General features: G+C 43.4%; 1 protein-coding gene across 6 annotated transcripts in view; it reads right to left on the reverse strand.

Annotated features, from left to right (window-relative positions):
- Positions 1-16,095, reverse strand: part of GIGYF2 (GRB10 interacting GYF protein 2) — a 208,667-nt gene that overhangs the window by 89,487 nt on the left and 103,085 nt on the right. For 5 of the 6 annotated variants that reach the window (XM_056564616.1, XM_056564617.1, XM_056564614.1 and 2 more), the window contains exon 8: positions 8,663-8,848. The exons of the other annotated variant lie outside the window; for it this stretch is intronic. In XM_056564616.1, coding sequence (XP_056420591.1) covers positions 8,663-8,848 — 186 coding nt within the window. The remainder of the gene's footprint in view (positions 1-8,662; positions 8,849-16,095) is intronic. 6 annotated transcript variants of the gene reach the window in all.

Raw genomic sequence — 16,095 nt, forward strand, 5'->3', positions numbered from 1 at the left:
CCTCATTCTGCTACACACAGCCAAGAGCAGTTCAGTGTGAGATGAGCTATGATTGGCTAAGGCTACACACACACACCTTCAGCACTTTACACTGCATTTCCTGATTTTGGATTATTTACAATCAGGAGTGTGATAGCAAAAATTTGTTTTACTGAAAGTGCCCATTTAATGTCTAAAGACATAAAATATAAAACCCTGCCCAAATGCAATACATTTAAAATACACCATATACACAGTATCTCATAAATGTAAAAGCTATAAAAAAATACTAGCACACATTCAAACAGAACACGTATTAAATAGAGTTTTCATTTTACAAAGTCAAGAGCTGCAAATGAATGAATATGCATAGTCACAAGGTGTTACATGTAAGAAAGTAAATGCCCCAAGTAACAGAAGCAAATAAAGGTATAGGCATACATCAGACTGTAATGTGTGAAAAGTAAATAGGCGAAGATTTTAGTACAGCAACATTAAAATATAGGTTTAGGAAAAGACTGTAGTCCGTAGTATATTATGTCTGATTTTTCTGGTGGTATCTTAACATATACCACACATGCACTTTGTTATGTTAGCCCAGCCTAACAACCAGGGTTCTGAAAGGAAAATGGTCATCCTGTTCACCCACACTAAACCTAATAAACCTAATAAACCGGATTATAGTGTGGGTGAACAGGAGAACGATGCGGGGTCTCTGACTAAGTTACCTACCTTCAGTCCGTGGCGCCTGGTCCCTCTAAAGATCAGCTTCAATCTTTGCTGATTTGTGCGCGCTGGAGGCGGGCCTGCCAGGTGAATTTTAATATTCACGGCCACTGGTCACGTGAGCGCTCAGTAGGCACAAACGCTCATGTGACCATGGGGCCATAAATATTTCAAGGGGTATTCCGGGCTTAACTAACTCTTAACTATCCTGCCCATTATGATGAATTATGCTAGTTGTACATTTACTTGCTATACCGGTCTGCTGTAGATAGTCTTTTTTTATTCTTTTATGGTCCCCCCAGGTCTTGCGTTTTAGGTTCCGATGACGCTCATCTCACAATCCTTTGCGGTTCGAGGCGACAGCTGGTATCAGGGGGCTTGGCAGTTTTTTGTATTTTCTCACAAGCCAGCCCCCTGATGACGTTTGCGGTCCATCTGTACATAATGACGTGCCGGCGTTCCCTGCGTTTCCTCATTCTGCAGATTGCCAAGAACACGGGACGCCAGCACGTCAGGACGTACAGATGGACCACAAATGTCATCTGTATGTCCTGACGTGCCGGCGTCCTGTGATCTCGGCAATCTGCAGAATGAGGAAACGCAGGGAACGCCGGCACGTTATTACGTACAGATGGACCGCAAACGTCATCAGGGGGCTGGCTTGTGTGGAAATACAAGAAACAGCCAAGCCCGCTGACACCAGCTGTCGCCTCGAGCCGCAAAGGATTCTGAGACGAACGTCATCGGAACCTAAATGGAAACCTGGGGTGGACCATAAAAGAATAAAAAAAGAAGACGATCCACAGCAGACCGGTATAGCAAGTAAATGTACAACTAGCATAATTCATCATAATGGGCAGGATAGTTAAGAGTTAGTTAAGCCCGGAATACCCCCTTAAATTCACCCGGCTGGCCAGCCTCCAGCGCACAATTCAGCAAAGATAGAAGCTGATCTTCAAAGGGGCCAGGCGCTGGACTGAAGGTAGGTATATTAGTTAGAGACCCTACATTGGTCTCCTGTTCACCTGCGCTATAACCTGGTGTATTGGGTTTCGTGTGGGTGATCAGGATGACCGTTTTCCTTAAAAGCTGGGATCCAGCACTGTAGTAAGACTTAGACCCCTGTTAGGCTCATTTTGTTCTTTTTTTTGCGCAAAATGGGCCCTGGATGGTTCGGAGCACAACTAACACTGCCGGGTCCTGGCGGATCCCACTGATGCGAATGGGGTTTGTCAGGTGTCTGTATTTTACAGGAGTTGAACAGTGAAAAAACACTGGACACGCAGTACTTGTTTCTCCACTCCACTCCCATCTTGCCGACAGAGCGGCCCTCACGTTTTTCAGAACTTTTCTGTTTCTGTGTTGCACTAGCACTTTTACAGGTTATGAAATATATATGGTGTATTTGCCCATTACCATTGTTTTATATTTACATGCGTATATTGTATCGATAGACATTAATAGACCATTGCATTTCTGGCCAATGTCCTACTTTGGATACTCTATGCTGTATTCCACACTATCAATCAATGCCACATTTTATCTTGTAATCATTAATCAGTAAAGAAATTATTTTTTTATTTATCTCTACACTGGGTGCTGCTCTTTATATATATGGGTGCACAATTTTGTACACATTTTTGATGCAACTTATTTTGATAAGGCTGGATTCACAATGTATACGAAACAGATAAATTTGTATGCCATGCGGCAGAATCTGTTTCCTATTGACTTACTTCATTAAAAAACAAAGAAAAAAATATGCAAATTACAAAGAGCACATTTTCTTATATAGCAAATTTAGACCAACTCTAATGGAAAGTGACACTGACTAAAACGGAGTGTGACCACACCCATATTAACCCTTATTAACAAAAATAAATTCAACATAAAATCAGAACAGGACACGTTGTCATGAAATCACCACAGCCTCAAGCTATGTGTCTGTAAGGCGGCTTTCACACTATAAAAATACCTCTGTTATAAACATCAGTCATAAAAATCTTGAAAATCGGCCATTAAACGGCCGTTAGAAAATCCCATTATAGTCTATGGGACCTAATAGCCGTTTTAACCCATTATCGCCCTTTATTAATAACGTCCGTTATTTTGTGACGGGCGAATGAACGGAAAAATTGTGCATGCATTATTTCTCCCGTTACTATCGCCAGTCACAAAATAACGGACGTTATTAATAACGGGCGATAACGGGTTAAAACGGCTATTAGAAAAATCCCATAGACTACAATGGGATTTTCTAACGGCCGTTTAACAGTCGATTTTCAAGATTTTTTCTGACGGGCGTTTATAACGGAGGTATTTTTATAGTGTGAAAGCCACCTAACTTTAACCCCTTAACGACCACAGACTTAAATGTACGTCCTGGTTTGGCGGGACTTCCCACACAAGGACGTACATTTACGTCCTGTGTATGACCGCAAGCAGGTTCCGGCTGCTAATTAACCATTACACTGCAGGTTCCGGCTGCTAGCATTAACCATTAACCCCTCAGATGCCGTGATCAATACAGATCACGGCATCTGCGGCATTGCAGTACTTTGAATGGAGGTCCCCTCACCTGGCTCCGGCCGTCTCCCGGGGTCTTCTGCTCTGGTCTGAGATCGAGCAGACCAGAGCAGAAGATCACAGATAATACTGAGCAGTGCTATGTCCTATACATAGCACTGAACAGTATTAACAATCAAATGATTGCTATAGACAGTCCCCTATGGGGACATAAAAAGTGTAAAAAAAAAAAAAAGTTGAAAAAATGTAAAGATAAGAGTGAAAAATCCCCTCCCCCCAATTAAAATGAAAATTGTCCGTTTTTCCCATTTTAACCCCAAAAAGCGTAATATAAAAAAAAATAAACATATTTGGTATCGCCGCGTGCGTAAATGTCCGAACTATCAAAATAAAATGTTAATGATCCCGTACGGGGAATGGCGTAAACGCAAAAAATAAAAAAAAGTCAAAAAATGCGGCTTTTTTGTCACATTTTATTTAAAAAAAAATTTTTATAAAAAATTACCTAAAAGTTTTATATATGCAAATGTGGTACCTAAAAAGTATAAAAGTAGAGATGACTGCGCAAAAAATTAGCCCTCATACCACCCTATATACGGAAAAATTAAAAAGTTATAGTTGGTCAAAATAGGGCAATTTTACATTACTGATTTTGTAGAAAAAGTTTTAGATTTTTTTTTTAAGCGGTACAAAAATATAAAAGTATCTAGCCATAAATAAAGAACACATGTCATTTTTACCGTAAATTGTACAGTGAGAAAACGAACCCCTCCAAAATGTGCAAAATTTTGGTTTTCATTAAAATTTCCTCCCTAAAAAATTTTTTGGGGGGGTTTGCCGTACATTTTATGGTAAAATAAGAGGTTTCATTACAAAGTACAATTGGTCACGCAAAAAACAAGCCCTTATATGGGTCTGTACATGGAAATATAAAAGAGTTATGGATTTTAGAAGGCGAGGAGGAAAAAACGAAAACGCTAAAATAAAATTAGCCTGGTCCTTAAGGTGAAAATGGGCTTGGTCCTTAAGGGGTTAAGAACTAAAAGATTAGCATAGAAGAAATACAAGTGTACCTACCATTTCAACAAACTTTTGATACGTCATAGTGACATATCAGAAGTTTGTAATGGTGACAAACCAGGCGCTGAGACCCCCACCAATTGCTAGAATAAAGGGGCAGAAGCACACAACTGCTCATGCTGGGCTCCTACATCCCGCACCTGAAAAGTTAAATAGAGCAGTATACAGAATCACAATTTAAGTCTACAGGACTTCTGACAATTCTGTATACTGTTCCCTTTAGCTGCGCAGAGTGGAGATGAAGGGGCACAGTACGAGCAGCCATGCACTTCTGCCCCTTTATTCTAGCGATTGGTGGGGGTCTGAGCACCCGGAGCCTCACCAATATAAACTTCTGATACGTCACTATGATGAAATGGTAGGTACACTTAAACAATAAGCTAAAGACCATGGGGAAGATTTATCAAGGGATTTAGAGGGTTTTTTGCTTAAAAAAGTCTAAGCAACTTTTTGTGCGACTTTTGTGGGTAAGCAAAAAATACCAATCAGCCATACCTAAGCAATTTCCAGTTTTCACTTTGCAGTGGTCGGAAATTTATCAAGTGCGAAAGTCGCACGTAAGCAGAAAAAAAAAAAAAAAAGTCACAACCCCCTTTAAAAAGTCGCAAGTGTAAGCCAGGTTACACCTGGCTTACAAACTTGACTGACAGCAATTTTTAAAGTCACACAAAAAGCCGCATTTGCAACTTTTTGCGCAGCTCCGCTCCTCAGCCACTCGCATCTATCACCTGCCCACTAGGTATTGCAGAACTACAACTCCCAGCATGCCCTTACAGTGAGGACATGCTGGGAGTTTTAGTTTAGCAATACCTAGCAGGCATATTATAGATACGGGCGGATGGCCGGAGAGCGAAGCCAGCCAACAGGAAACTGAAATTACAGCACTGTAATTTCAAATTTCCCGGGCAGACCTGTGATTGGTTCAGACCTCCTGGCCAATCACAGCTGCCAGCAGGAAATCTGAATTTACAGTGCTGTAACTTTATTTTCCCCGCTGGGAAGCCAGGGAGCGGAGCACAATGCGGCCCACTTTCCTGGCTTCCTTGTCACCCGCCCCGCCGCACTACTACAACTCTCAGCATGCCCTTACAGTAAGGACCTGCTGGGAGTTATAGTGGTGCAGCACAGGCGGGCGTAAAATGTGCGGGCGGGTGACAAGCTTATCTCTCGCCTGCCTGTGTCACAAGACTACAACTCCCAGCATGTCCTTACTGTAAAGGCATGCTGGGAGTTAAAGTCATGCGGCGGGGCAGGTGACAAGCTTGTCACCCGTCTGCACATCTCGTGCCCATGCTGCATGACTACAACTCCCAGCATGTCCTTACTGCAAGGGCATGCTGGGAGTTGTAGTCGTGTGTCGCGGACGACAGGAGACGTGTGAGCGGGTGACAAGCTTCCCTGACTTGCTTGTCACCCGCCTGCACATCTCCCACCAGCCCGCGGTCACACGACTACAACTCCTAGCTTGCCCTTACAGTGAAGACATGCTGGGAGTTGTTGTCATGCAGGAGATGTGCGAACAGGTGACAATAAATGTACTAACCTATTTTCCGTGTTTTTTTCTTCTTATTTTAGATCCGTGTGTCCTGTGGACTATTTCGGATTTGATGGACTACTATGATGACCAGCGTTTTACGAGGGATGTGGGGGAGTGTTTTGTTGTCCTCGCCCAACCTAGTAACTTCAGGCTGTTGCTGCTTGGTTGGTATCTGGCTGAGAGTGAAGATATGGGGAACCTCAAGTTTTTTTTTCATAAATAATATAAAAAAATAAAATAAAATAAAAAACACATAGGGTTCCCCATATTTTCATTCTCAGTCAGATACGAACCAAAAAACAACAGCCTGATGTTACCTGGGTAGGCGAGGACAATTGTTACTGGCCCTCCCCAGCCTAAATAATGCCAGCCTGTTACCGCCTAGGCCCAGGAGCGTCATTTTTGATGCTCAAGGCATGTTGGTGCCGCATATTTTTTTCCCCATAGCTCTGACTTGAGGTGGGGTTACAAAGTGGTGTCCTGAAGTCATTTATTGGTTATGTGTGCTAAAAAAAAGAGGTATTCAAAAGAGATATTGTTTTTTGTTTATGTGAGCCAAATTTATCAACCCCCTGTGATAGTATAATAAATGTCACACATAAGCAAAACTAAGGCAAAAAAAAAATGACTACAGAACTCTCTTACCAAAGCAACAATGATAAATGTTCCTCCAAGTCATTACCTCCTAAAATCTAGATTGGCAATTAGAGAGCATTTTGGGATTTCCTTTCAAATGGTTTTCCCCATTTTGTCAAATGATGGCATACCATTTATTCAGCAACGCGATTCCTTCCCTGTACAGCCGTACTCTGGACACCTATTGTGCAGAGGAACGGTATCACAGCGCCACTCAAGTGAACGAGGCCAGATGCTAATTTCTGCACACTCAGGTGGCCAGGAGTGCAGTTTAGGGAAAAAGCAATGCAGGGGCCACTGTGCTGAAACAGTGCTGCAGCCCCTTCATTCCCAAAAGACAGACTTCCCAACAACTACAGTTATGATATTTTCTATCAAGCAATCATTTTATGTTATGAGAAATAACTCTAAGCAATTAAGTAAAACCCAGACAAGACACTTTAGACACTTACATAAATCACATTAGGAAGGGGCAAACTCTAAATAAATGCTGCTTTTATGAAGGGGGAGAGTTGTCTCCTAGTGTTCCACCATGTGTGTGACTCCTGGCTAAAAGCACATTCCTAAAATCACACAGTTAACCACAAAATAACCCTTACGTCCACACAGCAGCCACATACACTCGTGCATTAGGCATGACCAACTGACCATCATTCTTATACAACAATGAAGCTTTTTCCCAAGGCCCTCGGGGGATATACAAATACAGTAGCTTCCACCCACCAATAACCCCAAACTCCTGATGCTCCAGTCATCATTGAGATCCAATGTGACTGTCCTATTTTCTTAAACAGTAGCCAAATTCAATGATTTTTTTTTTTTATAGCAAACTGTCCTTTCAACCTCAATGTAGGAAAATTGAGAAGCATCAACTTAGGATTCTGAATGCATAATTATCAGCCCCTCACCAAATTCCCCATTATGATAAAGGATGAGCCAGACTAGGCTTAAAGGGGAACTCTGGTACGTGCATAGGGGATAAGTGTCTTATCATGAGGGGTCCGATCGCTGGTCCCCCCGCGGTCTTTTGTCCAGCACCGTGATTCTTCTATAGAGATACATGGAGAGGCATATCGGCAAACGCTTCGTGCGTGGTTGACAGTAATCCGTGCATGGCGTTTTGTGCGGTGGTCAACAGTGATCCATGCATGGAGCGGAGGTCGCTACGTGCATTGAGAGAGCCAAGGTGCCCGGCAGGAGATCACAGCACAATGGCATTTACACACAGGATTTTGTATATCCAAACATCTTTTTTGGGGTTCCAAAGTGTCAAGTGATAGCATTCAATGGCAAAGCGCTCACATGGTAACATTTATGCAACTATGTGACCTAGACCTAAAAATAGGGGATTACAACACTCAAAAGGTCCATAAAAAAAAAGACCAAAACGCTTAAAAAGTTCACTATATCTCACTTAAAGTGTAAACATTTTTTTTAATCAACTGGTGCCAGAAAATAAAACAGATTTGTAAATTATTTTATAAAAAAATCTTAATCCTTCTAGTATCAGCTGCTGTATGCTCCAGAGGAAGTGGGGTTGTTCTTTTCTTTCTGACCACAGTACTCTCTGCTGACACCTCTGTCCATGCCAGGAACTGTCCAGAGCAGGAACAAATCCCCATAGCAAACCTCTCCTGCTCTGGACCGTTACTGACACAGACAGATGTGTCAGCAGAGAGCACTGTGGTCAGACAGAAAATAAATATACAATTTCCTCTGTAGTATACAGCAGCTGATAAGTACTGGAAGGATTAAGATTTGTAAATGGAAGCCATTTACAAATCGTTTTAACTTTCTGGTACCAGTTAATTAGAATTTTTTTTTTCCACAGGAGTACCCCTTTAAGGTTGCATTTTTTTATACTGGACTTTTGTGCTTCAATAAGGCACTTTTTTTTTTCCACAACAGATGCCTTATCTGTATTATGAGAGATAAGACACCTATTTTAAACACTTAAAAAATAAAAAATAAACTCCTTATAGGCAGGGATCAGAGTACACACTGCAAAATTTTGGCTGCAACAAGAAAATTGCCAGTATCCTGTGTCTGGTATTTGCTACACAAACAGTATCAGATATATACATATGTGGCTCCAGGATTTTGGTTTGTTTGATAACAACTGTATTTCAAACACTGGTCTGGCACAGTTTCCTATACTCTATTATCTATAGTACTCACCTGGACTATGAGAGCGCCACCGCTCCCCATCTCTTCTTGGTGCTGCAGTTCTCCAAACACCTCCACCTTCCTCTTCCTCCCCATTTAACTCCTCTCTGAGGCTTCGCCAGTTTCCACTCTCCGAGCGGATAATCTCATGCTTTCTCCCAGCAGGTGCTGTGCCGCCTTCTTCAAATGCAGGCCGAGCTGAAGAAGGTTATAAGAGAATTAATCTAGCACTGTGCCCTGCAGAAGTACTCCGCAGCACTGTTGACCAAAAACTCATGGCTATGACATGGAATTACATACGAGTTAAAGGGGTATTCCAGCAGTTACAAAATATCTAAATTGGCAGGGCCTTGCAAGTTAACTATTTAGAGATTTCTAAAAATGTAAGAGTTACAACCCTAACAAAATCATCACATGTAGCCTTCATTACTTCTGTAAGTCCCCTGTAGGTTAAAAGGGTAGCCATGCATGCTTTCACATATGACTAGCTTCAGCGCTGGAATGCAAGCAACCGCGCACATGTGCAACGATGAGCTAATCGGTTTAAATGAGCAGACTCCGGATTACAGAGCGCAAGGGCTGCTGGGAAATGTAGTATAATCAGTAGCAAATGTATCTGGAAGCATACTGATGGAACACGGGTTCTGCCAAGGAGCCGTAATGAGGTGATGTTGGGTTTCTTTACAAAGAAGCTATACAAACAGGAACGGCAGAGGTTAGTGATTTCAGGCATCTGACAATACCCCTAAAGGGTACATTCAAACTGACTGGTCACCTACGAGTTTCCCGCTGTGGGTTTGAGCCACGGGGAAATTTCCACACGCATATTTTGCTGCAGATTTTCTGCAGCCAATTTTAAAACCCACTGACTTCACTGGGAATTTCAAAATTCACTGTAGAAAATCTGCAAATGTGAACGTATCCTTATGATTCCCAAAGGCTAGATTGCCAGCAGATCCCAATAAAATGGATTCTTATGGTTTGATCTTTAAGAGATTAATTAGTGTGACTGGACCTGTCCAGGAGCCTTTTTACTCACACTCTACTAAAATACCTAGTGTCCATGGCAGTGTTTCCCAATCAGGGTGCCTCCAGCTGTTGCAAAACTACAACTCCCAGCGTGCCCGGACAGCCTTTGGCTGTCCGGGCACGCTGGGAGTTGTAGTTTTGCAACACCTGGAGGCACCCTGGTTAGGAAACGCTAGTCCATGGACTTTATTAGTTATTATTTCACATAAATATTTGAAAATAAATGTGAATGCAAAGGGAGGGATAATATATCACAGAATCTTCTACCCACATTTCCACACTTTAATCCTGTTACACTGGGGTCCGTGAACATACAGAAGGTGACCATGTGGTGCTGGACAGCACTAATAATACTTTCAGGAGGACACCATATGTATCATAAGGCCATAGTACTATTGGTCGGTTTCCATTTAGCTCAGATGGCAAAATTGTAATCCTTTACAACCAGCTAGAATGTTCTGCAGATCTGAAGATACTCTGCATGAGTTTCTCAGTGAACTCTCTAGGATTATTCTAGTCCTAAAGCACATATTAATATGGAGATACATTCTACCAGCTCAGCTGACAGTAATCTTATGTCTGAGGACGTAGAAAGCACACTTACCGTATAGATAACAATGTTAGTCACCAGATCGGGGTAGGCAAACAAGACTACTTCAAGTATGGACCTGCATGTCCCAATAAACCTTTAATGCTGCTTGGTTACCTATATAACTTCTTAAGCCACAGTACTTCTTGTAACAGATTATAAAAGATAATTGTCAACAAGAGCTTAAAAAGTAGTCATTTTAGATGCTTAACTCAGATGCTCTTTCTGTACAGCAATGCATTCAGTGATGTTCAGAGAAAACAGATTTCACAATGCTTGCTAAGTAAAATAAACACTTCATGAAAGAGCTCATTCAACACATTACTGCAAAAACACTGATGTGGAATATCTGCCAAACAATGTTTTTTTTATTTATATATAAAAAAAAAAAAAAAAAAAAAGAAAAGAAAAGAAAAAGGATATCCAGAAGTACCCCGGTTCATATGGCCTTGTTAGAATGTGTGTATACGAAGGAAAAGGTCCAAAGCTTGGGACCCCTCTCTCAATCAGAAACAGATAGTGCAGCTACATGTGGCAGGCTTTAGTAGGTACTGCATTATGCTTCTTTTCCAATGTAAAGGCGCTGCAATGGAATTGCTGACCTATTTCTTCAAAGGTTAAAGATGAATGCTAGAGATGAGCGAACTTACAGTAAATTCAATTCGTCACAAACTTCTTTAGGTGCTCCGGTGGGCTGGAAAAGGTGGATACAGTCCTAGGAAAGAGTCTCCTAGGACTGTATCCACCTTTTCCAGCCCACCGGAGCACCGGAAAGCTGAACTAATTTATGCAGGAAAAGTCATCAACTGCCGAGCCGAGAAGTTCGTGACGAATCGAATTTACTGTAAGTTCGCTCATCTCTAATGAATGCCATCGGTAGATCTTTACTAAAAAGGTACTGTCTGAAGCAGATAACTTCCTTAAAAAGCGGATGGTGGATTGGTGGGCGATAAATTGTTTAAGGGGTACTCCACTATAAAACATTTTCTTTTAAAGCAACTGGTGCCAGAAAGTTAAACAGATTTGCAAATTCCTTTTATAAAAAATAAAATAAAAAATCCCAATCCTTCCAGTACTTATCAGCTTCTTTTTGAATGTATTTTCTGTCTGACCACAGTGCTCTCTGCTGACACCTCTGTCCATGTTAGGAACTTTTCATGGAAAAAGAGGTTTGCTATGGGGATTTGCTCCCTACTTTGGACAGTTCCTGACATGGACAGAGGTGTCAGCAGAGAGCCCTGTGGTCAGACAGAAAGTTCATTTATTTTTGAATTTCTTTTCTGTGTATTATACTTCGCTCCATGACTGATGACTGGTGATGTTAGGCGGAGGCTCGTGAGGTCACAATAACGCCACGCCCGCTCATGCAAGTCTATGGGCACGGCCTTGACGTCACAAGCGTGGTGCAGCCGTGACGTCACGAGCCTCCAGCACTGCACCCAACGCTCAAAAGAAAGGCGGGTGCAGCAGGGAGATCGTGTGGGTCCCCAGCAACAGGACCCCCACGATCAGACATCTTATACCCTTTCCTCTGGATAGGGGATAACATATCTAGGGATGGAGTACCCCTTTAAGCCCTTCTCAAAGGAGGAAACTCTTAGCTTCGAAAAAAAAATAGTAAGTATCTAGAAATAGTATTTTATTCTGGCAAATCACTAACTGCGTCTCACCAACCCTCTACATCACTGCCATTACTTCACCATTCATTCTTACTTTTAGCCTACTTCCTGACCAAAGCTTCAGGATCCGGCCAGAACAGGAGTAAAATCTCTGGCCTGTGCCCAGCTCTCATTAGTGGAGTATTTTTGATCAACAGCCAAAAGAGCTGTTTATGGAAAAAAAAAAAAAAAGGAGAAAAGACTAGAAGTGTGTGTCGGTAGCTATGTGATGTGGTCGGCAGGAGGGGAGAACACAGGGTCAGGAACTCAGTCTGGACATTGTTTATTGCAGACCTACTCACCTGTTCATTGCTTGGCCTATAACAAGGCACACAAAAGAAAAACACTGAATAATTAAATGGTCTTGGAGTTTTATTATTTCAAATATTGTTTTATGTTTGTCTTAAGACCAAATTCATGGAGAAGATAAAAACACAACTGATCTAAATAACTCGATATATCAGGCAATTTTAACAGAACATACTTTCATTTTTAAATTCCCCGCCGGGAGCCCTGAATGGCCGGTACGGAGGAGCCATTCAGGCCTCCCGGCTGGGTTGTTAAACTTACAGCGTGCCTAATTACTGTATAATGACATTCCCCCTTAAGTATATTTATTTTATTCCCCCAATGTGTATATGTAGGATTCCTCCCCTGCCTGCTGCCTGGTCATCTTCTAGTGCTGTCCCAGGGACATGACTTTCCACTCCATTGCCTGCTGCTTATCTCCGTATCTGACAGAGAGGAGCAGCAGAGAATGGGGGGGTCCTGTCTCCCCCTGTGCGTTGTCGTAGCTGTCCACTCCACCCGGGGGTACCTGACCTGTCACCGCTGTGCGTTGCTTCATTCATTCCCCGCAGCTGCCCCGCTCCAAGTGCAATCAGAGAGCACAGCAGGGACATGTGAGTCTACTCCCTCCACTGCTCATCTCCATCTGCGGTGAATGTATAAAGCAATGCACAGGGGAGACAGGTCCCTCTGTCCCGCTGCTCCTCTCTGTCAGATACGGAGATGAGCAGCAGGGAATGGAATGGCATGTCCCTGCTGTGCGCTGTGACAGCGCTAGTAGATGACCAGGCAGCAGGCAGGGGGGAATCATACATATATACATGGGGGGGGAATAAAATGAATATACTTAAATCAGGGGGAATGTGATAATACAGTAATTAGGCACACAGTTTAAAAACCCCACCGGGAGCCCTGAATGGCTCCTCAGAACCGGCTATTCAGGGCTCTCGGCAGGGAATTTAAAAATTAAAGTAAAAATACTCCATACATTGCAGGGGACTGGAGCATGTCACCCGCTCCCCTGTTTAATAACTTCTGATCGCATCGGGTCTCAGAAGTAAGACCCGGTGCGATCAATCCCTCAGCCCCTGTACAACAAACCCCATAACGGAACAGAGTCTGTTCCATAATAGGGGTGGTAGTAGTAGTACAAACACTAATGTAGCCTCCCCAGCCACCTGCAGACTCCCACGGCCGGGGAACTACTACTCCCATCATGGAAACAAGTCTGTTACATGATGGGAGTAGTTGTGGTCCCGACTGCGGGAGTCTGTAGGCAGAGGTGTTAAAACGGTCATAAAATAACTGTACATGACGGATGTTATAACTGATCTTAACCCCTTAAGGATGGCAGGCAGGCCCGTGTGAATTCCGGTCCCCGCCGCTGATATCGCCCCCCATGCAATTCAGACCGGCGATTTGCGGCTATTCCAGGTCAATCGGGTCTCTGGTGACCCGGAAAAAAGGGTGAATGGGGCTGTCTCGGCCGCCTCACAATCACATCATTTGACGGTCCGAACGACCAACCAATCACGACGCTGCTGGGCGGCGATGATGGCGGCGATCGGGGGTCTCCTACCTTGCCCTGGTCTGGCGGGGAGTCCCCTCAGGATCGGTGGCGGCGACAATAGCAGCAGGATCGGTGGAAGCAGCGGCAGCGGTCCCGGCGGCAGGATACAGCAGGAGGTGAGGCCTGTTCAACAACTTGCAACATGCACAGCCAAAGGGCATGCTGGGAGTTGTAGTTTTGCAACAGCTGGAGTTCCAACTACAACTCCCAGCATGCCCTTTGGTAGTCTGTGCATGTTGGGGGGTTGTAGTTATGCAACAGCTGGATGCACACTTTTTCATAGAAAAAATATGCCTCCAGCTGTTGCATAACTACAACTCCCAACATGCACAGACTACCAAAGGGCATGCTGGGAGTTGTAGCAGTGCGCCTCCAGCTGTTGCTAAACTACAACTTACAGCATGCCCTTCGACTGGCAATGCATGCTGATTGTTGCAGTTTTGCTGGAGACACATTGGTTGTGAAACAGTTTTTTACCTAACTCAGTGTTTTGCAACCAGTGTGCCTTCAGCTGTTGTAAAAATACAACTCCCAGCATGAACTGAGAGACTGTATATGCTGGGAGTTCTAGTTTTGCAACAGCTGGAGGCACACTGGTTGCAAAACACTGAGTTAAGTAACAAACTCTGTGTTTTGCAACCAATGTGCCTCCACCTGTTGCATAACTACAACTTCCAGCATGTATGGTCTATCAGTGCATGCTGGGAGTTGTAGTTTTGCAACAGCAGGAGGTTGCCCCCCATGTGAATGTACAGGGTACATTCACACGGGCGGGTTTACAGCGAGTTCTGCTGCAAGTTTGAGTTGCGGCAAATTTTCCGCCGCAGCTCAAACTCCCAGCTCAAACTCACTGTAAACCCCACCGTGTGAATGTACCCTAAACACACTACACTACACCTATACACCTACACAAAATAAAAAGTAAAAACAACAACTCAGAGAATTGCCGGACAGCCACTGACTGTCAAGGCATGCTGGGAGTTTTGCAACAGCTGGAGACATCCTGTTTGGGAAACACTGCCGTAGGGTATGTTTGTGGCAGATTCAAATCCCCAATTTAGGCCTCAAATGCGCAAGGCACTCTCTCGCTTGGGTGCCCTGTCGTATTTCAAGGAAACAGTTTAGGGCCACATATGGGGTACCTCCGTACTCGTGAGAAATTGCGTTACAAATTTTGCGGGCTTATGAAAAGGTAAAGTTAGGGTCTACACCAGCATGTTGGTGTAAAAAAAAAATATTTTTACACTAAAATGCGGGTGTTGCCCCAAACTTAATTTTCACAAGCAGTAAAAAGGAAAAAAAGACCCCAAAATTTGTAACGCAATTTTTCCTGAGTACAGAACTACCCCATATGTGGGCGTACATCGTTCTGCGTGCGCACAACATGGCTCGGAAGTGAGAGCGTGCCATGAACATTTGAGGTCTAAATTGGTGATTTGCACAGGGTTGGCTGATTTTACAGCGGTTCTGACAAACACAAAAAAATAAATACCCAGCTGTGACCCCATTTTGGAAACTACACCCCTCACGGAATGTAACAAGGGGTATAGTTAGCCTTAACACCCCACAGGTGTTTGACAGGTTTTCATTCACAAGGGAGAATAGGAAAAAAGCCCCCCAAAATTTGTAGCTCCATTTCTTCTGAGTAAGAACATGCCCCATATGTGGATGTACAGTGCTCTGCGTGCAAACTACAATGCTCAGAGGAGAAGGAGCGCCATTAGCCTTCTGGAGAGAGAGGATGTGTCTGAAATTGAAGGCCATGTGTGTTTACAAAGCCCCCATAGTGCCAGTACAATGGACACCCCCCCCCCAAACACACGTGACCCCATTTTGGAAACTACACCCCTCACGTATTGTAATAAGGGGTACAGTGAGCATTTACACCTCACAGGTGTCTGAAAGATTTTTTGAACAGTGGTCCGTGAAAATGAAAAATTTTATTTTTCATTTGCACAGCCCACTGTTCCAAAGATCAGTCAAACGCCAGTGGGGTATAAATGTTAACTGCACCCCTTATTAAATTCTTTGAGGGGTGTAGTTTCCAAAATGGGGGTCACATGTGGGGGGGGGGTCCACTGTTATGGCACCACGGGGGCTTTGTAAAAGCACATGGCCTCCCACTTCTATTCCAACCAAATTCTCTCACCAAAAGCTCAATGGCGCTTCTTCTCCTGTGCATTGTAGTTCGCCCGCAGAGCACTTTACATCCACATATGGGGTATTTCCATACTCAGAAGAAATGGGGTTACAAATTTTGGGAGGCTTTTTCTCCTTGTGAAAATGAAAAATTTGGTGTAAAACCAGCATT

This window comes from Hyla sarda, chromosome 3, assembly GCF_029499605.1.
Source record: "Hyla sarda isolate aHylSar1 chromosome 3, aHylSar1.hap1, whole genome shotgun sequence".
NCBI lineage: Eukaryota > Metazoa > Chordata > Amphibia > Anura > Hylidae > Hyla > Hyla sarda.